Source organism: Lepus europaeus, chromosome 23, assembly GCF_033115175.1.
Source record: "Lepus europaeus isolate LE1 chromosome 23, mLepTim1.pri, whole genome shotgun sequence".
Classification (NCBI taxonomy): domain Eukaryota; kingdom Metazoa; phylum Chordata; class Mammalia; order Lagomorpha; family Leporidae; genus Lepus; species Lepus europaeus.
The window spans coordinates 9,959,482-9,985,596 of record NC_084849.1 but is presented as its reverse complement, the minus strand read 5'-3'; the positions used below and the strand labels follow the sequence as shown (position 1 = coordinate 9,985,596).

At 60.3% G+C, this 26,115-nt stretch overlaps 1 protein-coding gene across 6 annotated transcripts in view; it reads right to left on the bottom strand.

Moving 5' to 3' along the window:
* The window catches only part of TPCN1 (two pore segment channel 1), a 58,967-nt gene that overhangs the window by 6,968 nt on the left and 25,884 nt on the right, over nucleotides 1-26,115 (bottom strand). For all 6 annotated transcript variants that reach the window (XM_062182509.1, XM_062182508.1, XM_062182510.1 and 3 more), the window contains exons 3-21: nucleotides 20,148-20,275; nucleotides 16,304-16,480; nucleotides 14,399-14,512; nucleotides 13,610-13,740; nucleotides 12,505-12,593; nucleotides 10,874-10,908; nucleotides 10,438-10,496; nucleotides 10,161-10,260; nucleotides 7,480-7,596; nucleotides 7,114-7,238; nucleotides 6,653-6,701; nucleotides 6,336-6,399; nucleotides 5,484-5,528; nucleotides 3,764-3,820; nucleotides 3,632-3,685; nucleotides 2,645-2,717; nucleotides 1,796-1,903; nucleotides 1,014-1,085; nucleotides 525-614 (exon numbers count right to left, since the gene is read on the bottom strand). In XM_062182509.1, coding sequence (XP_062038493.1) covers nucleotides 525-614; nucleotides 1,014-1,085; nucleotides 1,796-1,903; nucleotides 2,645-2,717; nucleotides 3,632-3,685; nucleotides 3,764-3,820; nucleotides 5,484-5,528; nucleotides 6,336-6,399; nucleotides 6,653-6,701; nucleotides 7,114-7,238; nucleotides 7,480-7,596; nucleotides 10,161-10,260; nucleotides 10,438-10,496; nucleotides 10,874-10,908; nucleotides 12,505-12,593; nucleotides 13,610-13,740; nucleotides 14,399-14,512; nucleotides 16,304-16,480; nucleotides 20,148-20,275 — 1,687 coding nt within the window. The remainder of the gene's footprint in view (nucleotides 1-524; nucleotides 615-1,013; nucleotides 1,086-1,795; nucleotides 1,904-2,644; nucleotides 2,718-3,631; nucleotides 3,686-3,763; nucleotides 3,821-5,483; nucleotides 5,529-6,335; nucleotides 6,400-6,652; nucleotides 6,702-7,113; nucleotides 7,239-7,479; nucleotides 7,597-10,160; nucleotides 10,261-10,437; nucleotides 10,497-10,873; nucleotides 10,909-12,504; nucleotides 12,594-13,609; nucleotides 13,741-14,398; nucleotides 14,513-16,303; nucleotides 16,481-20,147; nucleotides 20,276-26,115) is intronic.

Below are 26,115 nucleotides of genomic sequence, written 5' to 3'. Positions count from 1 at the left end.
GAAGCTCCGTGGGGACTCTGGGCGCCCTGCAGAGTGGGACCCATGGCCGCAGGCTGCTCGTTCGAGCTCAGCTCGGCACTCAGCCCGCTCCCGGCATCTTTGTAAGCTGCCTCTCGGCCACGCAGCCCAGAGCAGATGAGGAAGCTGTTCACGGACCGTGCCGTGGGTGGCTCGGGAGGCGGGGAGGAGGGGCAGAGGCAGCCGCGGGAGCCTTTGCTCCTCTCTGTACCAGCATTGTCCCGCTGCATGTCCTTCTGTCCCACCCTCCCCCTGTCCAGGTCCACAGCCACTCCTGGAGAGGAGTGGGCGGAAGCCACGGAGGCTCCAGGATGCTGGCACCAGCCCAGGGGGAGCTGATGGAAACCTGATGGGACCGTGGTCCCTGGGCCCTGCCTGGGGAACGGGGAGCTCGCCTGGGCACCCTCACCTAGCTCCCTGCACTGCTAAAGCCAAACAGCCTCAGGGTCCCCAGGGCTGCCCTGGGGCCGAGGGCTGCTGGGCGCGGCAGGGCGGGGCACACTCACTTGCAGCAGTTGGGGTAGAGGATCCCATAGAAGAATTCCATGCCCACGATGGCAAAGGAGTAGTAGAAGATGAGCAGGGTGAGGGCCAGGCTGGGAGGAGGTCAAAGCACAGCGCGGTTTAGGGCCGGCCGGGCGGGAGCGGCCCTTAGAACCCCTGAGCTGACTGCAGGGCCACACGCCCCTAGCCGGTGACCAAAGGCAAAATGCCTGCAGGGAGGGGCTCAAGGCTCAGAACCCTAAGGCCAGACGCCCCCAGGCGAGAGAGCAGCCCCTTCCCTGCAGACGGACGCAGTAAGCGAGGCGACAGCTCTCTGCCCTCTCCTACGGACAAGGAAGAAGTGGTGCCGGGCAGACCTGCGCACTCAGTGTCCCGTCTCCTCGGAGACCCTCTGGCCCTCGACACCAGGCCTCTGCCTGGGCCGCCTCCTCTCCCCCTGCAGCCGCCCTGCGGCCCACCCCTCTGGGGCACCGGCCTCCCGCGGGCAGCACCTGGCCATGCGTGGCAGCAGCTCAAACATGGTGTCCAGCACGTTGCGGTAGCGTCTCTTCAACTTAAACAGCCTGGGCAAGGGGAAGGCAGAGGTCACGGACGGGCGCAGGGGCGAGGCTCGGCCCCTCCTCCAGAACCTGCTACCACCCAGCGCGTCTCGCACACCAGCCCGCGGCGGGAGAGGCCAAGTGGGCGCCCGTCCATCCCTCGGAGCCACCAGTGCAGCCCTGGGCTCCGGAATTCCTGTGTATGTGTGAGGCAAGGCACGGGGCAGCCCCAGGACGCTGGAGGTCAGGTCTGTGGGAGGGGAGTGGCAGCGGCTGCCCTGCGGTTTACAAATGGAGCAGGTGGCTTAGGGAGGGGCAGGGCAAAGAGGGACACAGAGGTCCCCAGGGTAGCGCAGGAGGGAGGGGGAGGGGCCCCGCCCCAGGACACCCCTATGCAAGGATGCCAGGGGCTCCCTCCAGAGGTGCCGCCCAGGGCCAGGGACCAACCCCCAGGCCCTAGAGCGGGGAGGTCATGAGCAGGGCAGGTGCGTGGGCCTCTGGCGGTCCCTGGGGAGAAGGCCCCCCCTCCGTGGGCTCCACACCCTCTGCAGGGGGTCCCATCTGAGCTTGCACTCACAGACACAGGCAGGGGGCCCCACGGTGCTCTCCCAAGGGTGACATCAGTGACTCCAGCCGGTGGGTCCCCTGGCTCATTCTGAGTCACTCTGGCAGCCACACCCAGGGTCTCCCCGCCAGCCCGTCTGCCCCTGCTGGCCCCAGGCCCGAGTCATCACCTGAGCAGCTGCAGAGGCCGCAGGACCACTATGAAGTAGAAGGGCTCCATGTCGAGGGCCCAGGCCAGCAGCCCCAGGAAGGCGAACACCGTGACGGAGAAGTCAAAGCTGGAGGCAGTGAGAGAGACCGGGGTCCATCAGGGACGGGGGACCTCCCGCACACCCACGCACTCGCCCCACCCTGCTCTCAGCCCCTTCCCAGGGAGCCCGGACCCCCACCACCACACAGACGACAGCATGCCAGGCAGCGTGTGCCTCGGCCAGCTCCCTCCTGCCACCTCGGGTCCTAGTCACCGCGCCTACCTCGGGGTTCACCGCACCGCTCCCTGGGACCCCTCCCCCCCAGCCCCCACCACGGGCCTGCTCAGCTCCTAATGCCAGAGGCCCCTGGGGAGCTGCCTGGAGGGTGGCCCAGGCCCAGCCGAACCCAGGGACCGCCTCCCGGGGCTCCGGGTTTGTTTATTATTAGCCTGCTCGCCTCTGCTGACCCAGAACCTCGTGAGGGCGCCTGACAGCATGGGTGAGGCCGCCTGAGCGCTCACCAAGGGGGTGCTAGACCCTTCTCTGGGGGCGTGGTTTCAATGGAGAAGTCTGGGAGGGCAAATCATCCCCAGGGGACTCAAGAGCTCACTTCCAAGGGCCAGGGGGTGGGGGGTGCTGGCGTGGGCACCTGAGAGATGTCAGACGGGAGCCCGGCACTGGCAGGGCCTGAACCACAGGCAGAGCCAATGCGGGGAGGCAGAGGGCACGGCCGGAGCCCAGACCCCTGGATGCAGGGGCAGGCGGAGAGTGGAGCGGGCGGTCACGGGCGCCCTGGCCATGGGGGGTAGGGGCACGCGGTGCACTTACAGGTTCCAGCCGGAGGACAGGTACTCCACGGGGCCCAGGCCAGCCACCTTCAGGAACAGCTCCACCCCGTAGACTGCGGACAGCAGGAGGCGGTCAGCCGCAGCCCCGTGCCCTCCCTCAGCCCGGTCCGGCCTGGTCTGCCCTCAGAGCCTCCGCCAATCTCCTGTGTTCCCCTCGGCCCCATCCCCACCCTCATGGCCAGCGCCGGTGCTCTGGTGGCGGCCAGTAGCGCCGCGGGCTTAGGAAGGGAAATGCTCCCTCCCCGTCTTGGGGGATGGCCCGGTGCCCATCCGGCCACCCTACAGACATGTCCTGGGCACATCGTCCGGGCCAGGCTGGCACCAGAGCGACAAGGAAGTGGCGGATGACCACGTGGTGAGTTCTGTGACACTTGGCTTAAACGATGGCGAGGATAGGCAGAGAGGGGCACCGGGCAAAGGCAAGAAGCTGGCGGAGGTCAGAGGCCCAGCCCTGGGGAGCACCACACTGTTCAGGAGGGCTGGGTGTGGCGTGAGGGCCCAGTAGCGGGAGGAGAGGAAAGTAGGGGGGCGAGAGAAGGGACAGGGACTGGAGTGGTGGTTGAGTCGCTGCTTGGATGCCCGTATTCGACACCCAAGAACCTGGCTTGAGTCCCTGCTCTGCCTTCAGGGACTTCTTGCTAACGCACACCCTGGAGGCAGCAGGTGGCGGCCAACTACCCGGATTCCCGCCTCCCACACCAGAGAACCAGACTACGTTCCCGCTGCTGTGGGCATCTGGGGGTGAACCAGCCAATGGAAGATTTGTCTCTCTTTCAAACCGAGGTAAACCAAAAGGGGCCACATGCAGGACCTGGCCTTGAGCCATAGGACCCAGGAGAACCCCAAGAGAGTTTGACTCAGGGGCGAGACGGAATCCAGTTGAGCCCGTGGGATTCCAGACCCAAGCACCATTCTCCTAACCCGTGTTGAAAATGAGCCACCCAACCAAAGCACACCAGCAACTTACTGGTCAGAAAGACGAGGTAACTCCAGGGCACGTGCTTGGAGAAGAAGTTCCCACCTGTGAGAGGGAGGAGGGGCAGCTACAGAGGCCGGCAGGTGTGCGGCCAGGTCCCCACCACCCCCCGCTGAGGCTCACCCTTCAGCATGAACGTCTCCACGAGGATCCAGACCCCGTTCACTGCCACCACCAAGTCTGAAACAGACAGGCCGGTAAAAGACCCAGAAGGCACGGCGGGCTTGGAAATCAGCAGTGCCCGCCTCCCTTCTGGGAAGCTCTGGGGGAGCAGAGAGCGGGGCTGCACCACACCCCCACTCCATGGGGGGCTTCCACTCAGTGCTCTTCCCACAGGAGCTGGACCTAGCCGTGCCCACTTAGAACACAGCTACGAATGTCTAAAAACACATTCTCGGGGCCGGCGCTGCGGCGCGGAGGGTAAAGCCTCTGCCTGTGAGGCTGGCATCCCATACGAGAGCCAGTTCGAGTCCCGGCTGCTCCACTTCTGTGGGCACACCAATTAAGAAGCTTCAGCAGGGGTTGGTGTTGTGGCACAGTGGGTTCAGAGGCCATTCCAGAATAAATGAGAGAAAGCCAGATGTGGCCCAGCGGTCACACACCCCTGGAGGGTGGGTCCTGGCCTGCCCCTGTGCACACAGATATCCTGAGACTGCGGGATAAAGCGAGTAAGGAACTGCACGGCGTTGTTGGGAACCTGGGTTTGAAGATCCCGGCTGGCGTCTGGGCACAGCCGGTTAGGCCACTGCCTGTGGTGCCGGCATCCCATATGAGCACCGGTTCGAGTCCTGGCTGCTCCACTTCCAATCCAGCTCCCTACTAATGCTCCCAGGGGGCAGCAGAAGATGGTCCAGTTGCATGGGCTCCTGCCACCCACAAGGGAGACCTGGCTAGAGTTCCAGGCCCTGGCCCAGCCCCAGGCGTGTGGCCATTAGGGGAGAGAACCTGCAGATGGAAGATGTCTCTGTCTCTCCCTCCCTCTCTGTAACTCTGCCTTTCAAATAAATAATACAATTTTTTAAAAAGATTCTGGATTGGTAAGACTGAGGAGGCTAGGTTAAAAACCCCACATTCCTGACTCTGAAGTCTCAGGTGAAACTGTGATACAGTGCTGTCCACAAGGAGGCCGAACAACCATCAGCACACCCAGCGCCCCAGACCGGGGCCCTACACACCGCTTCCCGCTCCTTGGAGACACTGAGTCAAAAGAGAACGTCCTGGGGACACTGGAAAAGCTCTTAACTGTGCTGTCCCGTCAGCAGCCACTAGCCACTTGTGGCCACTGTGGGCTTGAAATGTGATGGGGAACTCGCACGTAACTGGCCCCTGTGGTTAGCCGTTACCACACCAGATGGCGTGGCCCTGGGTCCAGCGACCAAACCCCAGGAACAAAGCGACGGAGGAACCAGAGCAAAGACGCTGCAGCTTCGTCGGGCAAAGGGGAGGAAGGTGTGGGCTGAAGACTAAGAGGGCAGCCGGGCACTCCAGCTCGGGACGTGCGTCCTGGCCAGCCAGGGCCAGCGAGGGTCAGCCAGCCTCAGCGGGGCTGGGGCCGTATGAGGCCCGCATCATCACTGGCTCTGGCCCTGCCTGATTGTGCGGGTGATGCTACAGCCATACAAGGGGCCCTTGGGAGAGCGAGGGAGCGAAGGGACAAGGAGGACGGGCCGTGGGACGAGGGCTGCTGAAGTCGGGTGGCGGGCACTGGCGTGCACCTGCTCTCCCCTTATATACACGGCTCATTAAGTCCAGACCACGCCCATGGGACGGAGCCCTCGCCACCTGCCCGTAGGACTGCAGAGGCTCAGGAGGAGCAGGGCCTGCAGCTGCTACGCACACTTACACATGAGATACTGGAAGGCCCTGGACTTCACAAGGATGTTAATTCCTGTGGGAAGAGAAGAGACATCAGCGTGGACGTCTTCAGAGGCTAGCGCGAGTCCCCACCGCACCCCTCCCTTCCAAATACCCAGGGGTGCAGAGGCAGGGCCTGCTCTGTGACTGGCACCCGTGTGTCCGCTCAGACACCCAGGGACACTGCACCGATGACAGCTGCTCTGGGCTGAGCCTGGCAACCCGGAGCCAGACTGAGTAGAGCAAAGCATGGTGGGCCACTGCTGGAATGGAAATCGCTGCTCACCATAGCCAGCGCCATCGACGCACCCACGGGAGTAACTACCATCCCAGTGCAATGAACAGCTCTGTGTCAGGGCTGGTGCTGTGGCAGAGCGGGTAAAGCCACTGCCTGCAGCGCCAGCATCCCATAAGGGTGCCGGTTCAAGTCTCGGCTGCTCAACTTCCAGTCTAGCTCCCTGCTAATGCTCCTGGGAAAGCAGTGGAAGATGGCCCAAGTGCTTAGGTCCCTGCACCCACGTGGGACACCCAGAGGAAGCTCCTAGCTCCTGGCTTTGGACCAGCTCAGCTCCAACCACTGCAGCTATCTGAGGAGTGAACCAGGAGATAGATCTCTCTCTCTCCCTTTCAAATGAATAAAATGAAAAATCTACAAAATGTCTTGGCTTGATTTCCAAGTTACCGATTTCCTTCTTAGTGCACTTCCCGCTCAGTTAATCACAACACCCACGCTGTCTCCCCTGTACACACACATGTGTGCACACACATCACACCCGTGGCCTCCAAAGCTCATCTGTGGCTCAGGAAAGCTCTGTCTGTCCCCGGCCAGGGCCTGGCTCACCTTTGAAGATGAGGAATGCCGTCCTGGGGAGCTCATCAAACCAGTGCTCTCGGTTGCTCTTTGCCTGGCAAGGCGACAGGGCCACGGGGGAGAGGGGTCAGGGTGGGCGGCCAGCACCAGCCCTCGGGATGGACAAGACGGCACAGGCACTCACAAGGCACGGTTGCCAGGGGGGCCTGGAGAGCCACCCGGAGGGGCCGGCCTTGCCCGTTATCACCGAGTGGCAGGGCAGAGGCGGGGGCCAGGCCAGGCCGGGAGGGCACAAATGGGCGCCTGTCACCCCCGCACACGCCCTCCCCTGCCTCGCCAGCACTCACCTTCCACTTCAAGGCGGCCACTTCGTAGATATCATAAAAGTCCTCAAGGCTGTCACGAGCAAACCAGAGGGCGGGCAAAGTCAGGACTCACTCCCCCGGGCTTCCCCTCCGGCCCGCTGCTGCCCCGGCTCCCTCTCGGCCCCCTACCTGCAGGCGCCCCGCTCTCTCTGTCCCGGGATGGGGATATGGCCCCCACTGAGGCTACGCTGACCACCGCGCCCCCACGCCCCGCACAGCTACTCTCGGATGCACAGAAACCCCGCTGCAATGGTACAAGTGGGAGTGCAGGCTCTCTGAGGCCCTGCTGGGCTGTGTGTGTGTGCACACGTGGGCATGTGCGCTCACCCCCTCTGTCCATCTGGCTCACAGGGGACTCCCCCACCCACTCAGGGAGTGAGGGGAGCAGGCGTCTCCGGCCGCCCCCCCCCGCACCCCCGGCCAGTGCCGTGGCCCCGCCTTACCTGAGCAGGGGCGTGTGGCTCTGATTCAGGGCCTTAAAAGTCAGGAAGCGCTCCCTGGCGCCCACGCGGGGCTTGTAGAAGCGCATCAGGCCTTCGAACTGCCTGTAGGCGATGCCGGCGGGCCTCTGAGGGAGGGGAGGGGAGGGGAGGGGAGGGAAGGGGGGAGGGGAGGCGGCCACACGTGAGCCAGGGGGGCCCCAGAGCCCGCGCTGCTCCCTCTCTCTGGGGACAGCCACTGGGGATGCCTGCCCAGCACAGGGCACCTGCTCATCCCCCCAAGGGCAGGCCCCGGGCCCCGCCACGCAGAGGGACTGCACAGGACAAGGCCAGAGGCCCAGCCCCGGCCACGGCACCAGCCCGCCCTACCCGCTGGCTGACGAGCAGGCGGTAGGCGTGCTGGATGGCCGTGCGCTTGTGCAACAGCAGAGACTTGAACTTGCGCTTCTCGATGTCGTTGAAGGTGTCGAACACCACGGCCAGGAGCTGCCAGGGAAAAACGTGGAGGCCTGGCTCCCCTGCACGCTGGGGCCCCCGGGATCAGGCTCTGTGCGTGGACTGGGCGGGGGGCTCCTCTACCTCCAGGAAGGGCTTCCATTCAGGCCCCCAGCAAGGGGCTTCAGCCCCGGCCCCACCCCCACCCTGGCCTGCACCTCGGCTGCAGGAGGTTGGTCTCCTGGTCTCTGCAGGGAAAGGCCATTGGTTGCCGCTTACACGTTTCTCTCTGCAGAGATCTGAAGACCTCGTGTTTGATACGTTGGCCCCGTCTGGGCAGGGGACAAGTGAGGACAAGCCTGGGTTCCAAGCCCAACTCGGCTCAGGCCAGGGGAGGCCGTGTCCCCTTCCTGTGCCCACTGCCCTTGTTAGCTCGGGGCAGGAAGGGACATGGCTTGACGGGAGCAGGTCAACCACCACCTACAGCACCAGCACCCATAAGGGCGCCAGTTCAAGTCCCGGTTGCTCCACTTCCAATCCAGCTCCCTGTTAATGCATGAGGGAAAGCAGAAGATGGCCCGAGAGGTTGGGGCCCCTACCACCCACATGAGAGATCACACGAAGTTTATGGTTCTGGCTGTGGCCTGGTCCAGTTCCAGCTGTTACGGTCATTTGGGGAGTCAATTAATCTCTCTCTCCTTCTGTCTCTTTGTAACTCTGCCTTTTGGGGGTGGGGGTGGGCATTAGCCAGCAGTTAGGACTTTGGTTAAGACTCCCTACGTCCCGCATCACAGGACCTGAGTCCCGTTTCGAGCTTTCTGTTAACACAGACCCTGGGAGGCTGCTGTGGTGGCTCAAGTCCGTGGGTCCCTGCCACCCCCACGGAGACCTGGATGGAGCCCCCAGCTAAGGACTTCGGCCCTAGCCTTGTCCCAGCTGCTGCAGCCATCTGGGGAGCGACCCAGAGGATGAGGGCTATCTCTGTCCTTGTCTCTCAAATAAATAGAGAATACACTATTTTGAGGGAAATTCTCTTGTCCCTTCTACTCCCTTTAAATTGGTCTTTTGGGGCCGGCACTGTGGTGTAGAAGGTAAAGCCTCTGCCTGCAGTGCTGGCATCCCAGATGGGCGAGTCCCGGACGCTCCACTTCAAATCCATCTCTCTGCTATGGCCTGGGAAAGCCGAGAAGATGGCCCAAGTCCTTGGGCCCCTGCACCCATGTGGGAGACCTGGAGGAAGCTCCTGGTTCCTGGCTTTGGATCAGCTCAGCTCCAGCTGTTGCAGCCATTTGAGAAGTGAACCAGTGGGTGGAAGACTTCTCTCTCCCTCTCTCTCTAACTCTGCCTTTCAAATAAGTAAATGAATCTTTTAAAAAAAAAATTGTTGGTATGGCTAACTGGTCACAGTTGGCTGAGCCCTGCCCTGGAGTTTCACAGTTCTAAATATATTACAAATTAAAACTAATACAAAAGGAATCCAATATATTTCTTTGGGGCTTTGAAAAATTTTTAAAAGAATGTGTTTTGGCCTTTTAGCAACTGCATTTTTTTTTTTTTTTTTGGACAGGCAGAGTTAAACAGTGAGAGAGAGACAGAGAGAAAGGTCTTTCTTCCGTTGGTTCACCCCCCAACTGGCTGCTACGGCTGGCGCACCGCAGCTGATCCGAAGCCAGGAGCCAGGTGCTTCTCCTCGTCTCCCATGCAGGTGCAGTGCCCAAGCACTTGGGCCATCCTCCACTGCACTCCCGGGCCACAGCAGAGAGCTGGACTGGAAGAGGGGCAACCGGGACAGAATCCGGCGCCCAAACCGGGACTAGAACCTGGGGTGCCAGCACTACAGGCAGCAGATTAGCCCAGTGAGCCAGGGCGCTGGCCAGCAACTGCACATTTTTAAGAGCCATCACAAGTCTGCTCCAGAGAAAAGACTTTCCCGTGCCACTCCTGGCCGTGGTGACCGCTGTGGGGCTGCTCTTCCGAAAGACAAGACTCGCTCAGAAGCCTCTCTGTGCTGGCTCTGGTGACACGGCCTGCGGACATCAGCGGTGACTCCTGGTGGCCCAGCCCGGCCTCCACAAAGCCCTGTGTGCACAGGGGCTCTGCGTGTTCCTTCACAAAACCTGTTCTCCGTCGGATTTTCCAATGGTTCAATGGTTCGTGATACATGAGGTGGGAATGCATGGGATGCACCTGCCGGGCAGGTGCAATGGGATGGCATGGCCGGGGCAGGGCTCTGTAATCCCCTGAGCTGCACGGCTGTGGGCAGATTACTGCCCGTCTGAGCCTCGGCTTCTCCTCTGTGTTGGAGAATCACGGTCATTAACCCAGCTCCGGGACCCCCAGGGCGTGCTGGTGGGCCGTCTCACCCCCATATATTCAGCTCTTGGCTAAGGCTTCCTTTCCCAGTCATCAGAATACGCGTGTGCTGTCAGAACGAAAAGGTCCCGGGGAGCAGCACCCGGGGCAGACTCACTGCCACCATGGAAACCAGCGCTCCCCAAATGCCACAGGGGACTGAGTCTGTGCCCCCCGGCCCCGGCGTTCCACCCAGGGAGGCTCATGGCCGGCTTGGTTCCCAGCGTGCCGGGCGCCGCAGGGCCCGAGGCTCTGCCGCTCACCAGGTTCATGATGAAGTACAGCTCGATGGAGAGGTACACGATGAAGAAGACGCAGGACCAGGGGTTCCGGGAGTAGGACGGCATCATCACATCAGGGAAACTGTGTGTGCAGAGGGCCGGGGTCACCCACGGGCCCGGCCACCCCCTGCCTCCGCCCCCTGCGGGGGATGCACCTTGCGAAGGGCAGCCTCCCAGGCTCCACCCCCTCCGCCTACACCGCGTCCCTGGGCTTTGAGCCTGAGCACCGGCCGCGCGCGGAAGGCAGAGCCGCACTCACTTGGCCGTGGTCAGGAGGACGAACAGGCTGACGATGCTGTTCTCCAGCGTGTTGAAGTACTACGAGGACAAACGAGCAGAGGAAACTGTGAGAGCTCATGCCCGCCAGGCACGGGCTGCGAAGGTGGCCCTGTGTGTCCCCAGCCACGCCCTCCTCCTCCAGGGAGCCCCCCCAGGGAGCGACAGCCCTCCGGAGCTGCTGACTGCGCGGGCCTTTGTCCCTGGGTGACCAGCTTGGCTCTCCTCCTCCACCCCCTGCCAGAGTGGCCCAATGGCCCCAGCCCAGCCCGAGAGACATCCCAGGTCCGCGACAGGAGAAAGCGGCCCGAGTGACGGGCAACTCCCAGGTGACACAGGTGCGCCAGGACAGGAGACCAGGCAGAGCAGCCCTCCCGCCTCATGGGAGCCAAGGGGCCTCCCATGTGTCGGTTACTTACAGGGTCGGAAGGATTAGGGGAGAACAAGTAGAAACCTAGAGGTGGTGGAGAAACCAAGAAAAGTGTCAGAGCAGAGGCCACGCCCAGGGGTCAAGGGATTGGACCAAGTGTGAACGGGCATGGCAGGCAGGGGAGAGCGCGAGGGAGGGGCGGGGACTGTGGAGTCCTCAGGAACGCGTGCCCTGGTGGCAGGGGCAGGCCGGCGGCCCCGACACCTGCTGCCGTGTGAAGCCTAATTTTAAAACCCTGGCTTCGTGGCTTTTGGTCAAACCAAAGGCACCTGAGGGCCAGACAGGGCACACAGACTGTAGCTTTGCAGCCTTGGGCTTCAAGAACGTGACGGCCATGGCCATGGCAAGGTCCACAGGGGTCCTGATGCCCCCAGCAGCCAGGCCTGGGAGCAGAAAACCGTACGATTCCAGAGCCCGGAATGGGAAGCAGGACAAAGTCTGCCCTCAGGGGACACCCGCGAGAAGTACGGGGGGGGGGGGAGGGGTCGAGTACCCACACCTCCACTTTCTTTTCTTTTTTTAAAATTTATCTATTGATTTGAAAGTAAGAAAGAGAGAGAGAGACAGAATCTTCCATCCATTGATTCCATCCCCTAATAGCCACAAGGGCCAGGGCTGGGCCAGGCTGGAGCCAGCAGCCAGGAGCTTCATCTGGGTCTCCCACGTGGGTGCAGGAGCCCAGGCACTTGGGCCATCCTCCACTGCTTTCCCAGGCCATTAGCAGGGAGCTGGATTGGAAGTGGAGCAGCCGGCCCTTGAACCAGTGCTCAGATGGGATGCTGGTGTCACAGGTGGCCGCTTAACCCCCGAACCTCCGATTTCTAAGCCCCGGCTGGATGCAGGGGGTCACACAGTCGGCTCCACGTGAAGAGGGAAGACCTCGGAGTGCGAAGGGCCGTGGCCCTGCAGTGTGAGGCCAAGGGGAAGGGCAGAGACCCTCTCGGCCACGGCAGCAGCCGCAGACAGACCAGAAGGCTCCGCGAATGACCGACAGAGGAGCAGGTGCATGTCTGCACATGCATCACACTGCGTGAGTGGACGACCCAGTCTGTGTGAACGCACGCGTGTCACCCTCAAAAGCACACATGTCCATCACACATCCAGCATGCAGAGAAGTGCAAAGCTGCTCCGCCTAGCTGTTGCTTAAAAGAACACAGGAGGTGTGAACACACACGCAGGAAGTTCGAGCGGGGACAGAGGGACCCGGGGCCATGGAAGGGGACAGCAGCGGCTTCTGTTGTCCAGTACTCATTTTCTAAAGTGGACGGTCGGTCCCCGGGGGTCTGGATTGCTCAGACCACTACTGTCTGAATGTCTATGCCCTCCCACCCAGGTACTGTGTTGAATGCCGATTCCCGTGTGATGGTATCGGGACACGGTCATGAGTGGGGTCCCTCCCGTGCTGTGAGGATGCCGTGAGCAGGTGCTGCCTGTGGACCCTGCAGGCCCTGCCCAGACACCAGATCTTGGACTTCCCAGCATCCGGACGGAACCGGGAGAAAGAAACACCTGCTGTTGATGAGCATTTTGCTAGCAGCGGCCAGAAGACATGGTCAAAACCCACGGTCCCTCGCCGGGACCTGCCTCTGGGCAGCTCCGGCCCAGGGCCCGGCCGCTCACCGAGGATGGCGAAGATGATCATGAAGAAGAGCAGCAGCAGGAGGATGTCCATGAAGGGCGGCAAAGACTGGAAGATCTGCCGCAGGTTCCTGGGGAGGCAGATGGGCAGGTGGGGGGGGCGTCAGCCTGCAGGGAGGCAGACGGGGGGGGGGGGGGCACCAGCCTGCGGGGTTGCTGATGGGCAGGTGGACGCCAATGGGCAGGTGGGGGGGGCACCAGCCCACGAGGAGGCAGACGGGTGGGGGGAGGGCGCCAGCCTGCGGGGTTGCCGATGGGCAGCTGGACGCCAATGGGCGGGGGGGGGGGGCACCAGCCCACGAGGAGGCAGACGGGTGGGGGGAGGGCGCCAGCCCGCGGGGTTGCCGATGGGCAGCTGGACGCCAATGGGCGGGGGGAGGGAGGCGCCAGCCCACAGCGACACCGATGGGCAGACAGGCAGGTGGGGGGGCGCTAGCCCACGGGGAGGCAGATGGGCAGGTGGACGCAGATGGACAGGTGTGCGGGGTGCCAGCCCCCAGGGAGGCAGACAGGCAGGTAGGGGGGGTGCCAGCCCGTGAGGAGGCAGACGGGCAGGTAGGGGGGCACCAGCCCACGGGGAGGCAGACGGGCAGGTGGGGGGGTGCCAGCCTGCGGGTTGTCGACGGGCAGGTGGACGCCAATGGGCAGGTGGGGGGGGCGCCAGCCCGTGGGGAGGCAGATGGGCAGGTGGGGGGACACTGGCCCATGGGGACGCCAAGTCCCACTGCACCCTGGCATGACGTCAAGTATGGCCTTTCCCTGATGTGGCCTAAGACCCCTCCTCCACAGCGGGTGACGAGAACTGCGTAGGTGTAGCACATGCAGGTGCAACCACGCCAGGTGTGGCACCTTGCCTGGGGACAGAGCCCAAGCAGGCGAGTGCCCTGGAGGAGGAGGGTGCCCCAGGAGGCCGGGTGCCTGGCCTTGGGTACAAAGGTCAGCTTCCCGGAGGATGCATGAGGACACAGAAGGGCCACCTGGGCCCAGAACACTCGTGGATTCCCCATCGCCCCTGTGCGGGCCACGGAGGGCAGAGGGGAGCGTGCCGATGGATCCCCCTCTCGGCCAGCCGACCCCAGGGCCTTACCGCCGGACGCCACCGCAGTACCGACAGTCCACCAGGAAGATGCAGCGCAGCGCCCGGGTCACGCGCACGTGGGACGTTTGCCGTACCAGCACCACGATGGCCTCGGCGAACTGCACCAGCAGCACGGAGGTCTGGGGGCGCAGGCACAGCGCGCGTCAGTCTGCCCGGCTGCCCTGTGCCCTGGAGCGCCATGAGCAAAGAGCTGGGCCGCGACTGCCCGCTCTGGCCCCGGAGGCACCTTCCCTCTCCACCTCCCACCGACAGCAGGTGACCCAGCAAACAGAGACGCGGGGCAAACCCAGGCCGGCGGCACTCACCTAACTGGCCCTCTCCCAGCTCTCTCTCCATGAGCAGGTAGGGGGCTGCAGCCCACCTTGCTCTCTGCCTACCTGGGGACAGTCTCCTAGACAAGTGTGCACAGCCTTCCTGCCGCCACCTCCCCCTGCCACCTCTCTCTGTGCGCAGGGAGCAGGCGTGTGCCACAGCAGCGCCAGGTCAGCACAGGTGGGGAGGCCCCCCAGAGCTGGGCCTAGACACCCTCCCACTGCTCCCTCCCCCACGGCTGATCACAAAGCAGGAAGAGCACCCCACCCTGTCCCCAGAGCTGACCGCGCCGGTGCCGGGGTCACATTAGCGGCTGCTGACGTCACTAGGACATCGATGCACCTGGCAGGGCCTCGAAGTGACAGTCCCGAGGGGGCAGGGAGGTGGGTGGGGGATGGAACCAAGGTATAGGTCTCAAGGTGAGACAGTGCCACAAGGTGTGGGACAGGTGGGCAGACACATCACCTTGACCATGGTCCGCTTGTGCCGGATGAAGGTGTGCAGGCCCAGCCACCGCAACTTCATGCAGAGTTCAAACACCACCACCATCAGCGCGAACAGCTCCAGCGTGGCGTGTACCTGCACCAGAGGGCGCGCAGAGGCGTCACAGCCCACCCGGTGCATGGCCACCTCCCTCGGTCCTGCACTGCTGCGGGGCCCGGGGAAGTGCCCAAGGGAACCCCCCCAGGACACATCACAGCTGGGAAGGCCTGAGGAAGTGCCCGAGGGACCCCCACTCCCCCAGGACACATCACAGCTGGGAGGGCCTGGGGAAGTGCCCGAGGGACCCCCTCTCCCCCAGGACACATCACAGCTGGGAGGGCCTGAGGAAGTGCCCGAGGGACCCCCACTCCCCCAGGACACATCACAGCTGGGAGGGCCTGGGGAAGTGCCCGAGGGACCCCCTCTCCCCCAGGACACATCACAGTTGGGAGGGCCTGGGGAAGTGCCCAAGGGACCCCCACTCCCCCAGGACACATCACAGCTGGGAGGGCCTGGGGAAGTACCCGAGGGACCCCCCCCCCCCAGGACACATCACAGCTGGGAGGGCCTGGGGAAGTACCCGAGGGACCCCCTCTCCTCCAGGACACATCACAGCTGGGAGGGCCTGGGGAAGTACCCGAGGGACCCCCTCTCCTCCAGGACACATCACAGCTGGGAGGGCCTGGGGAAGTGCCCAAGGGACCCCCACTCCCCCAGGACACATCACAGCTGGGAGGGCCTGGGGAAGTACCCGAGGGACCCCCCCCAGGACACATCACAGCTGGGAGGGCCTGGGGAAGTACCTGAGGGACCCCCCCCCCCAGGACACATCACAGCTGGGAGGGCCTGGGGAAGTACCCGAGGGACCCCCACTCCTCCAGGACACATCACAGCTGGGAGGGCCGGGCCCCGGACACCTGAGGACATGGCCCTGCTGAAGAGCTTTTGGGACGGCTTCACACCGGCCCCATTTACATGACACACGCGTGCGACCCACACAGTGAGACGCTAAGGGAGGTAGAGGTTCAAAGACAACAAAGAGGGACAACTTCACGTCCAGCCTTGTTCTGGGAAAGCTGCCCTGAACCTATAACAGCCCCAGAAAAGGCATGGAGGAGCCCTGGGCCAGGGACCGAGAGAAGGGCCAACGCCAGAGTGGAACCAAAGTTCAGGAGCACGAGGGACGAGGGCCGCCCCAAATCTCACTTGGGACAGGGACGCAGGGGACGCAGGTGCACCTCTTCCACTTGGGCCGCCGCAGTCCCAACACGCGGTACGGTCGATGGGCTAGCCAGGCACGGTCCCCGGGGGACACCCAGCCTGTGTGGCCTTGGCACACGAGGAGCCAGGAGAGTGAGCAATCCGCCCGGTGCCATGGGCCCTCCAGGGGACCTCAGCGGAGGAGCTGGAGCTGGCAGGAGGAGGGATCCCAGGAGAGGGGACAGCAGAGGGGAGGAAGGATGGAAACAGCACGGGCCGGAATGGGAGGAGGTGCAGGAGCAGGTGCGAGGAGGGGGAGCAGGGCCCAGTCATAGGGGGGCTCGGGGTCTCCCTAACCTGGCAGGAAAACGCCTCCTTCAGACTCCACACCTGAGAAGGGGACAGGGACCAGGAGGCCTCCACATAACGAGAGCTGCGCTGTGGGGTTAGGATCTCCCCCCGGGTGTCCTGCTCACCTTAGCCAAGGCACAGGCTCGGGTCCCAAGGGAGGAACTGACCAGCGCTGGGGGCCTGGGGGGATACTCACTGCTGCTGGGCCACCCAGGCACCACCGGGGGGCATTTCTGCACCCAGAGCCTCTCTAAGCCTATGGGTGGGACCTGCCCTTCCATAATGTTCCTCTTGAGGTTCCTGACCCCCCGTGGCTCCCAGGCGGCCGGCACTCACGTAGATGCCGAGCCGGAGTGCGGGCACGGCGGGCGCCTCGCACAGGGACAGCAGCAGCAGCAGCAGGGCCGTGGACAGCTCCATCAGGTAAAAGAGGTGGTTGTGTGCAAAGAGGTAGGCGGCCAGCGCTTTGGCATCCTTGGGGTGGGTGAAGAACTTGTCGTTGTTCTCGCCTTCCTGAAAAGACAGGGCGGTAAGGGCACACGGGCCAGCAGGTGATCCGGCGGGAGGTGCCGTGGCAGGGGAGGGGAGGGGAGGGAGGCCCGGGGCAGACGAGAGGACCTCAGGTCCGAGACGAGAGGTGACGACAGCCTCACCCCTGCCCGCTGACGGGCTCAAGAGGCTTGCTGCTGCTTAATATCACCTGGGAGGGGTCAGCACCCACGTCCCCCGCACAATGCTTGGGTTCAATCCCAGCTCCAGCTCCCGCCGACCCTGACCCCGGGAAGGCAGCAGCTGACGGCCCGAGTGCTTGGGCCCCTGCCACCCACAGAGGAGACCTGGAGGAGTTCTAGGCTCCTGGCCACAGCCTGGCGCAGCCAGCAGGTGCAAGAGATCTGTGTCTCTGCCACAGTGGGATTACCGCGAAAAATGCCGCAGTGAGCACGGAGCACAGCTATCCCCGACACACCGACTCCCGTCTCGTGGGCTGCATTCCCAAAGGGGGGCTGTAGATCGCAGCTCAGCTTTCCACACTGGCTGCAGCGAGCTACATTCCCGCCAGCAGTGTGTGAGGGTTCCCTCCTCTCCACATCCTCACTAACATTTATCCTTCCTCCTTTAATTTTGTGATGAATGTATTATGATTTTATTCACTTATTTTCACTTATTTGAAAGGCAGAGAGTGAGTGAGCGAGCAAGCACCATGAAGAGGAGGGAGAGGGAGAGAGGGGGACAGGGGAGGGGAGGGGAGAGAGAGAGAGGGATGGGGAGGCAGAGAGGGAGAGAGGGAGGGAGAGAGAGAGAGAGGGAGAGAGATCATCCATTACTTGGCAACAGCCAGGGCTGGTCCAGGCTGAAGCCAGGGGGCGGAGCTCCAGCCAGGTCTCCCGCATGGGTGGCAGGGACCTAAGTACTTGGGCCATCACTGCTGCCTCCCGAGGTCTACACTCGCAGGAAGCTGGATCAGAATGGAGCGGGACTCAAACCCAGGCGCTCTGATTCAGGATGCAAGCGTCCAACACAGCGTCTTGACTGCTGCACCCCAATACCTCCTCTCCTCTTTTTGGTGACAGCCATTCTAATGGGTGTGAGGCAACAGAACAGTTTGCTACTTCTTAGTTCCAAGCCCCTGCAGAATGACGGGCTTGGAATAAAACCAGCAGCCAACCTTGGCTGAGGGTTCACCAGCCCCAGGCTCAGGCCCTCCCCAGAGCCCCTAACACCCATTCACTCCTAACGACTTCCCTGTTCATTATCCCTGCCAGGCAGCCAGACGGGGAGGGCCTGGCACTGGGAGCCGGGCAGCCGAGTTCCCTGCCCTCGCCCTCGATGACAGTCTGGGTCCCCTGCCCGTTATGGGGAGAAGACTGACACCTGCCACTGCCCCGGGAGAGCGTTCCTGGGGAAGAGCAGGTGACACCCTGAAGCCACTGCCCACCCTGCCTGGTAAGGTCAGCCTTCTTTGGGTGAGAAGGGGTCTTGGATGCCTCCTTGGGATGGGTGGGCACGAAGGGAAGTAAGGGGCTCACCCCTCCCCAGCTTGGTCACTCGTCACCAGGCAGCCAACACGCAGCGTCTCAGCTGGGCTGACCCTGTCCCTCCCTGCCCCAGGGCCTTTGGCAAGGCCAGGCTGTCACGATGGGGGGTGCTGCGTGCTCCCGCATGCGGCAGGGACGGTCCAAGGACGCTGCTAAATGAACATCTGATGGCCCCAGATGTCAGCAGAGCCCCAGGGGAGACTGCTCCCAGAGGCCCCAGTTCCTGGAGGGAAGAGTGGCCGGGCCGGGGATCAGCCTGGAACCCTCCCCCCAGGGTCCTTCTGAAGGCATCCCAGGTGTCTGGGGACACAGCCAGGCCTGGCTGTGGTTTGCAGGGAAACTCTGAGAGTCGCTTTCCTGACGCTGGTCCATGGCTCTGCCCTCAAGAGCAAGAAATGCACACGAACCACAGGCCTGGCAGGGGGCAGTCGGCTCACAGCTCGGAATGTCCACACTGAGGGTCAGATGCCTAGGATCGAGTCCTGGCTGCTCCACTTCTGACCCCTGAGGCAGCAGGGGAGGGCTTACGTATTTGGGTCCCTGCCACCGACAAGGGAGACCTGGATTGAGTTCCTTCCCTTCCCCTCTCTCTCTCTCTCAGAAATAAAGTGAAAATAAATTAACCAAAAAAATTCTTTAAACATTGACTCCTCCCACCCAGTAATTCCATTTCTTAGAGTCCTTCCCAGTAAAATACTCATGGATACTAAACAAAAAGCAAAGGAGGAAACCTATGCATATACTGTCCTTGGACTACAGCTTATAATAAGGGAAATTCACAGTAAGGGAGAATGTCCGGCATTGTAAGGATAGTTAGAGTGTAACTTACAGCTACATAAGTGATGTTGACAAAAGGGTTACAATGACATGAAAAAAACCTCACGCTACCTGTTACAGAAATGAACAGTCTGCACCACTGCAGGTACCACGAATTATTTTAGGGGCCGGTATCATGGCACAGCAGGCTAAGCTGGGGCCGGTGTCGTGGCACAGTAGGCTAAGCCGGGGCCGGTGTCGTGGCACAGCAGGCTAAGCCGGGGCCGGTGTCGTGGCACAGTGGGCTAAGATGGGGCCAGTGTCATGGCACAGTGGGCTAAGCCGGGGCCAGTATCATGGCACAGCAGGCTAAGCTGGGGCCGGTGTCGTGGCACAGCAGGCTAAGCTGGGGCCAGTGTCGTGGCACAGTAGGCTAAGCCGGGGCCGGTGTCGTGGCACAGCGGGCTAAGCCGGGGCCGGTGTCGTGGCACAGCGGGCTAAGCCGGGGCCGGTGTCGTGGCACAGCGGGCTAAGCTGGGGCCGGTGTCGTGGCACAGTGGGCTAAGCTGGGGCCGGTGTCATGGCACAGTGGGCTAAGCTGCTGCTGCAATGCCAGCTTCCCACGTGGCACCAGTGTGGGACCCGGCTGCTCCACTTCCGATCCAGCTCCCTGCTAATGCGCCTAGGAAAGCAGCTGAGGTTGACCCAGGTCCTTGGGCTCCTGCACTCACATGGGAGACCCAGAAGGAGTTCCAGGCTCCTGGCTTTGGCCTGGCCCAGCTTCGGCTGTTGCGGCCATTTGTAAAGTAAACCAGTGGGTGGAAGAGTGATTCTCTCTCTCAATAAATCTTAAAAATAAACTTCAAAAATTCTTTTAGAAAATACATGTATTATTCTTACATTTTTTTCTTAACCTGAAAGGAAATAAGGTTAACAGTGACTGTCTTGGGTGAGTGCTTTTTCATTTCCTCTTTGCACCTAAATTTATTGTAACGAGCATATATAACTTTTAGAGAAAAAATACTACTGGAACAAAAGCAAGCATGAAATGATACACAAGAAAGCAGCAGCAACTCAAAGGAAAGGCGCATAGTTGTGCACATTCCCCGTAGCGTGTACAGATGCCTGCCTGAAGAAGTCAGCCCAGCCTCTGAGGGACCCGGGGCAGGGGGCAGGGACAGCCAAGCAGACAATCTCAGGGAAACTGAGGCAGGCTCAGCCACGGACTGGGAGTCAGAGGCCAAGCTGCAGCATGACGCCAGCAGGGTCAGGGTCAGGGTCAGGAACCTCAGCCCAAACTGAAAGCCTGGGCATCCAACAGAGCCCTGGCTCCCTCCCAGCCTCCAGCAGCAGGTGCGGGAAGCAGGTGCCGCACCGCAGGCACTCACCTGGAGGTAGATTGCTGCCTCTTGGTAATTCATCTCCCAGTTGTGTCCCATGGGGCTGGAGAGGGAAATCTCGGCCCCGGAGTTCAGGCTGGGGACCGGGGAGTCGTGGACGGCATAGTTCCCGCCATCTGTGTTGGAAGAGAACAGATCCATTCAGTGTGGAGCTTGAGAAAACAGAAGCGCCACAGGGCAGAAAACACGGCTGACCAGGGCGTGGATACATTCGCCCACACCCACAGCCCGTCATCTGTAAGTCAATACTCGGGTCCGAGTGCTCACGACGGCAGGAGCCAGAAGGGCCAGAGAAAAAGCTTAGCTCTTGTTGAGTGAAAGGGTCAAGTACAAGAACACAGACCATGTGCTATCTTTTGTGCAACAGGGGAAGAGACGACCCATATATCTACTTATCCCACAAGAAGGCGAGGACTCACATGTAACAGGTTAATTGCCAGGGCAGCGTAGTGGTGTCACCCCTTTCTGCACACTTTGGCCTTTGGAGACATGGTACTATTCTACTCATTGTCAAATCAAAAATGACCGCATTTGTCCATTGTTCCCTGTGGCGGGGCGTGGCACTCCCGGTCTGCCCTGCTCTCTGGCCAATTGTGTGGCTCTGGCGGACTCCACCCCTGCCGCCCGGCAGCTGACCCATGAAAGGTCCCGGGCTGCCTCGGGCACAGGGACTGGTGCAGGCTGCACTTGGAACTGACCCTGGGCCGGCGGGAAGGAGGGGCCCCCGCCTCCTCTGGCTGCCTCTGCTGCCTCATGGGGGTAACTGTCTGAGAAGGCGGCCACAGAACTAAACGAGAACCAAGAGGTCGCGCTGGCTGCACCCTGGGGTCCTTAACTTCCAAACGCTGGGCTGCCAAGGACGCCACCAGAGTCCCTGTGAGCTGCGTTTGTCTAAACAACCAGGGTGGTACTGATGCGCCTGGAAAACAAGGGCCGCGAGCAATAAAAGCTTTTCTCTCCATTTATCGGGGAGAAGCGAATCGTGGCTGACTATTTGGCTCCGCACAATCCACACCCTAACTGACGCCCCAGGAGGAAGAGAAAGAATCGAATGTTTGGATACGGAGGTTTGCACAGCTGGCAGGAAGTAGACGTGAACGGCTCAGAAGCGTCGGGGAGAGGGCAGGAAACGGGCTGGCTAGCAGAAGGTCCTTCCGATGTGGAACTGCACAGTTACCGTGAAATGCGCCTGCGTCGGGGGCCAGCGCTGTGGTGCAGCGGGTTAAGCTGGCCGCCGGCATCCCCTATCGGAGCGCAGGTTTGATTCTTGACTGCTCCGCTTCCAACCCAGCTGCTGGGTGCTAATGCTCCTGGGGAGGCAGTGGAGAAGGCCCATGTGTTTAGGTCCCTGACGCCCATGTGGGAGACCCAGATGGAGTTTCAGGCTCCTGGCTTCAGTCTAGCCCAGGCCTAGCCATTAGAAGAGTGGATGGAAGATCTTTCTCTCCCTCCTAACTCTGCATTTCAAAAACAAACAAAAAAACCTCTCTCTGTGCTGCATTAGGGAGCAGTATCTCTTTCTGCTCTGTGGCTGTGTGAAATTCCACTGGGCGAGTGGACCGCAGTGTGTCCATTCACCTGCTGATGGAGTCTACGCTGACTTCAGTTTTTGTCTCTTTCAAACGAAGCTGCTAGAAACACTCTTGCTCTGTGTGCTGGTATACTTTTATTTATTTTTATTTTTAAAGATTGTATTTATTTGAAAGGCAAAGTTACAGAGAGAGAGAGAGATCTTCCTCCAGTGGTTCATTTCCCAAAATGCTGCAATGGTCAGGGCTGGGGCCAGGCTGAAGCCAGGAGCTTCTTCTGGGTCTCCCATGGGGGTGCAGGGCCCAAGCTCTTGGGCCGTCTTCTGCAGCTTTCCCAGGCCATCAGCAGGGAGCTGGATCAGAAGTGGAGCAGCCGAGTCTTGAACTGGAGCCCACGTGGGATGCAGAGGTCACAGGTGGCGGCTTTACCCGCTACACAACGCTGGTCCCATGCTTCCATTTCTTTAGGGTACGTATGTAGAGGTGAAATAGCTGGATCACACCTTCAGCGTTTCAAGAAACTGCCAACATGTTTTCCAAAGCAACCGCACCAGCAGCAAGTGAGAATCCCAGTTGCCCCATATCTTCCCTAACAAGTGGCGCTCGGCCTTTGTAAGCACTAAGGTGGGGGTGGGGTCACATTGCTCTTCATCTCAATGCTTTCCACTCCGTTTGCCTAATAACTAAACTGCTGAGTGTATCTCCACGCCCTCACTGCCATCTGTGCGTCTCTGAAGCACCCGGGAGAACAGTTCACCTGTGTCTCCATGGTGCTACTTTCTTATTATTGAAGGTGAATGTTCTTATCATCTGAATACAAGTCCATTGTCAGACATATGAGCTGCAAGATGTTTCCCACACTTTGTGGCTTCTCTCCTTATTTTTTTTTAAATTAACTTATTTATTTGAAAGGCAGAGCTACAGAGAGGCAGAGGCAGACAGAGGTAGACAGAGAGAGATCTTCCATCCTCCATCCGCTGGTTCACTCCCCAAATGGTCACAACGGCCAGAGCTGCGCCGATCTGAAGCCAGGAGCCAGGAGCTTCTCCCGGCTCTCCCACATGGGGGCCCGAGGACTTGGGCCATCCTCCACTGCTTTCCCAGGCACATTAGCAGCTCTCATTGTAATTATAGAGTTGTCTATTCCTTGAATTCCTCTCAGTTTTTGTCCATATGCTTCAAAACTCTGTTGTTAGCTAAACACTTAAGTTTGACATTCCCTCTTGATGAAGTGTTTTATCATTATGAAACAAACTCCTTTATTCTTGGTGATACTTTTTGCTCTGAAATCTAGTTTGTTTTTAATACATCCACTTGCTACTTCTTTTGACTAGTGACCAGTGTACCTTTTTCCATCCTTTTACTTTTAATCTCTTTGTTTCTCTATGTTTAAACTGTGTTGGTGTAGGCAGTATCTAGTTGGGTCTTGCTTCCCCCCCACAATCTGATCTCTGCGTTTTAATTGGAGTATTTAGATCATTACCATCTAATGTAGTTGCTGATAGGGTCAGGTTTAAATATATCTTACCATTTATTTTTTTATTTGTCCCAACCATTCTTTGTTGTTTTTCTTCTTTATCTGCCTTCTTTCAGATGAACTGAATTGCTAAAAATTGCATCGTGTCTCACGTGTTGGCTGGTTAGCTATAGTTCCTTTGTTATTTCTGGTGCTGCTGTAGTAGCATGCAACTTTGATTTATCACAAACGACCTTCAAGTGTTCTTACGCCACTGACGGCATCAGAATCTTTCAGCACTATTCTCCCCCCATCCCTTCCCAACCTCTGTGCTTCCGGAAATCCACTGTGAGTTCCAGACCTACGCTGGCTCAAGCTGCATCCCCGTTGCTAGGGTGTGTAACTGGGAGAACCTCCTGGAAGGGACCACGCCCAGGAAGCGAGCGAGAAGGAATGAGGTAGCAGCCCTTGTGGGCTCTGGACTGTGTGCCCCACACTGAGTACTCATGAAATCCCAACAACAATAAGCCCGTGCCGTCCACTGCGCAAGGAAGGTGAGCAAGGTGCACATGTCACACAGCTCTGAGACGCTGCACTAGGAGGGGGCCCCAAGCAGCCGGCTACAGGGCAGGTGCACCTGCCCACTATGCCATCCTACTATTCTCTAAAGAAGAGTCGGGAGAAGGGATAGCAGAACAACTTTAAAGTATTGGCAAAAACATTCATTGAGGCTTACTGTGTGACCAGACTACACTGGGGCAGATCTTATTTTGCCACAAATAACCACAGATAACCAGATACGCCAATCTTCCACCTTACATGCTCTGCTGGAGCCTTGCCTTTCCCTTACAAACAGGTACAGTCTGCAGCTTCTCTTTTTTATGATTTATTTTATTTATTTGGGGCCAGCGCTGTGGCATAGTAGGCTAAGCCTTGGCTTGCAGTGCCAGCATCTCATATGGGTGTGGGTTCCAGTCCTGGCTGCTCTACTTCTGATCCAGCTGCCTGCTAATGGCCTGGGAAAGCAGTGGAGGATGGTCCAAGCACTTGGGCCCCTGCATCCATGGGGGTGACTCAGATGAAGCTCCTGGCTCCTGGCTTTGGATGGGCCAGGGAGGGTCCCCTCTCTCCAGCCCACCTTGACACACACACCCCCCTGCTGTGGGGGCCTCCTGTCATTGCGGCCATCTGGGGAGTGAACCAGTGGATGGAAGACCTCTTTCTCTCTCTCTCTGTTTCTCCCTCTCTCTATCACTTTGACTCTCAGATAATACATCTTTTATTTTCATTTATTTATTTGAGAAGCAGAGTGAGAGAGAGAGGGAGAGACAGAAAGATCTTCCAATTGCTAATTTACCCCCCAAATGGCTGCACTTGCAGATCTGGGCCAGACTGCAGCCAGTAGCCCGGGACTCCATCCTGGTCTCTCACACAGGTGCAGGGGCCCCAGGACTCCATCCTGGTCTCCCACGCAGGTGGCAGGGGCCCCAGGACTTGCACCATCACCTGCTGCCTTCACCAAAAGCTGGATCAGAAGCCAAGTACCTGGGACTCAGAACAGCACTCCAATACAGGATGGCAGCAGCAGGCAGCATCTTAACTCACTGTACCACACCTGCCCCGGTCTCCTCCCCCTAAAACCAGGTGAGTCTTTGTCACTGCTTTGATCAACAGGGGACAGAGGAAGTGAGGCTCAGGACTTCTGCGGTCACAACAGTCCTTCTACCTCATTCTCCTGGGGCACTTGGCCACCACTTTGGGAGGAAGCCAAACAGCTGGTGGAGAGGTCCCTGAAGAACAGACCCTGTGCCCAGGCCTCAGCCCACTTGAACCAGCATCCACTACCGGGCCATGTGGAGAGGCCAGCTCAGAGAGACTCTCCAGCCCCAGTCAAGCTGTGCAAACGGATGCCCCCTCCACCAGCGCCCCTGTAACCGCAGAGAGTGAAGCACAGGATGGTGATCTCTCAGGGCACTGTTTTGGGAGTGACTGGTTATACAGCAAGAGATAACTCGCATCTCTGAATCTATTTAGTTCCATAACCATTCTACGAAGGAGGTCATTGCTGTTGCTAAGTGGGGGCAGGACAGCTGGACGTGGATTAAACTTGACAACCTGACCTTCCCCTGCCCAGTGCCGACAGAGCAGTGCGCCCGGCTCTCATCCCAGGGTCCGTATGTGAAGGCACTAAGCCCTCCTCCAGTGCTCACGTGGGTCAGGGGAGCAGGAGCCCAAGCCCAACTCCCCCATAGGAAGTCACCTCCTCGGGTGCCTGTGGGACACTGTCGCACACGCAGAGCAGGGTCCTCGGTAAAACAAACCTCGGTGCGGGGCGGGGCAGGTGGCAGCGAGCTGGCACAGATGGTAGCGACGTCAGCACCGCTTCCCCCCAGGGCTAGAGGCTGCTGCCTGGGAGAGCCCCTCTCACACGGGGATCCGGCAAATGGCCCGCTGCCCCTTCCTCACGCTCTCTCTCTGGTTTCTGGCGGGAGGGAGGGCGCTGGCCATCCTCAGTGGTTCACCTTTCTCCTGGGTGCCCCAGAGCGCTCCATGGTGCAGCTGCCCCACGCCAACACACTCGCCTGTACCCCAGCACCGGTTTCCCGGGTGCCTCCAGGTGTCTCTAGGTGTCTGAGTGACAGGCGGTTGCTCGTTCCCAACACCAACCCCCTCCAAAGCCACACACGAGAGTTCCATTCAGCCTCTGCAGAACACTGGGACAGGGGGAAAGACGAGCGCTCGGAGCCAGGAGCCTTCATCACCGTCTTCTCACTCCACATGGCCTGTCGGGCGTCAGGCCAGGGAGGGTCCCCTCTCTCCAGCCCACCTTGCCCCCCCCCCCGCTGTGGGGGCCTCCTGTCTTTCTCCTGGACGATGCAGGAGCCTCCAGGCCGGCTCTCGCCGTGCAGGTCCTTCCTGGGGCAGGCACCTCTCGGCAGGCGAGTTCTGCAGAGCGCCAGTCCGCCTGGAT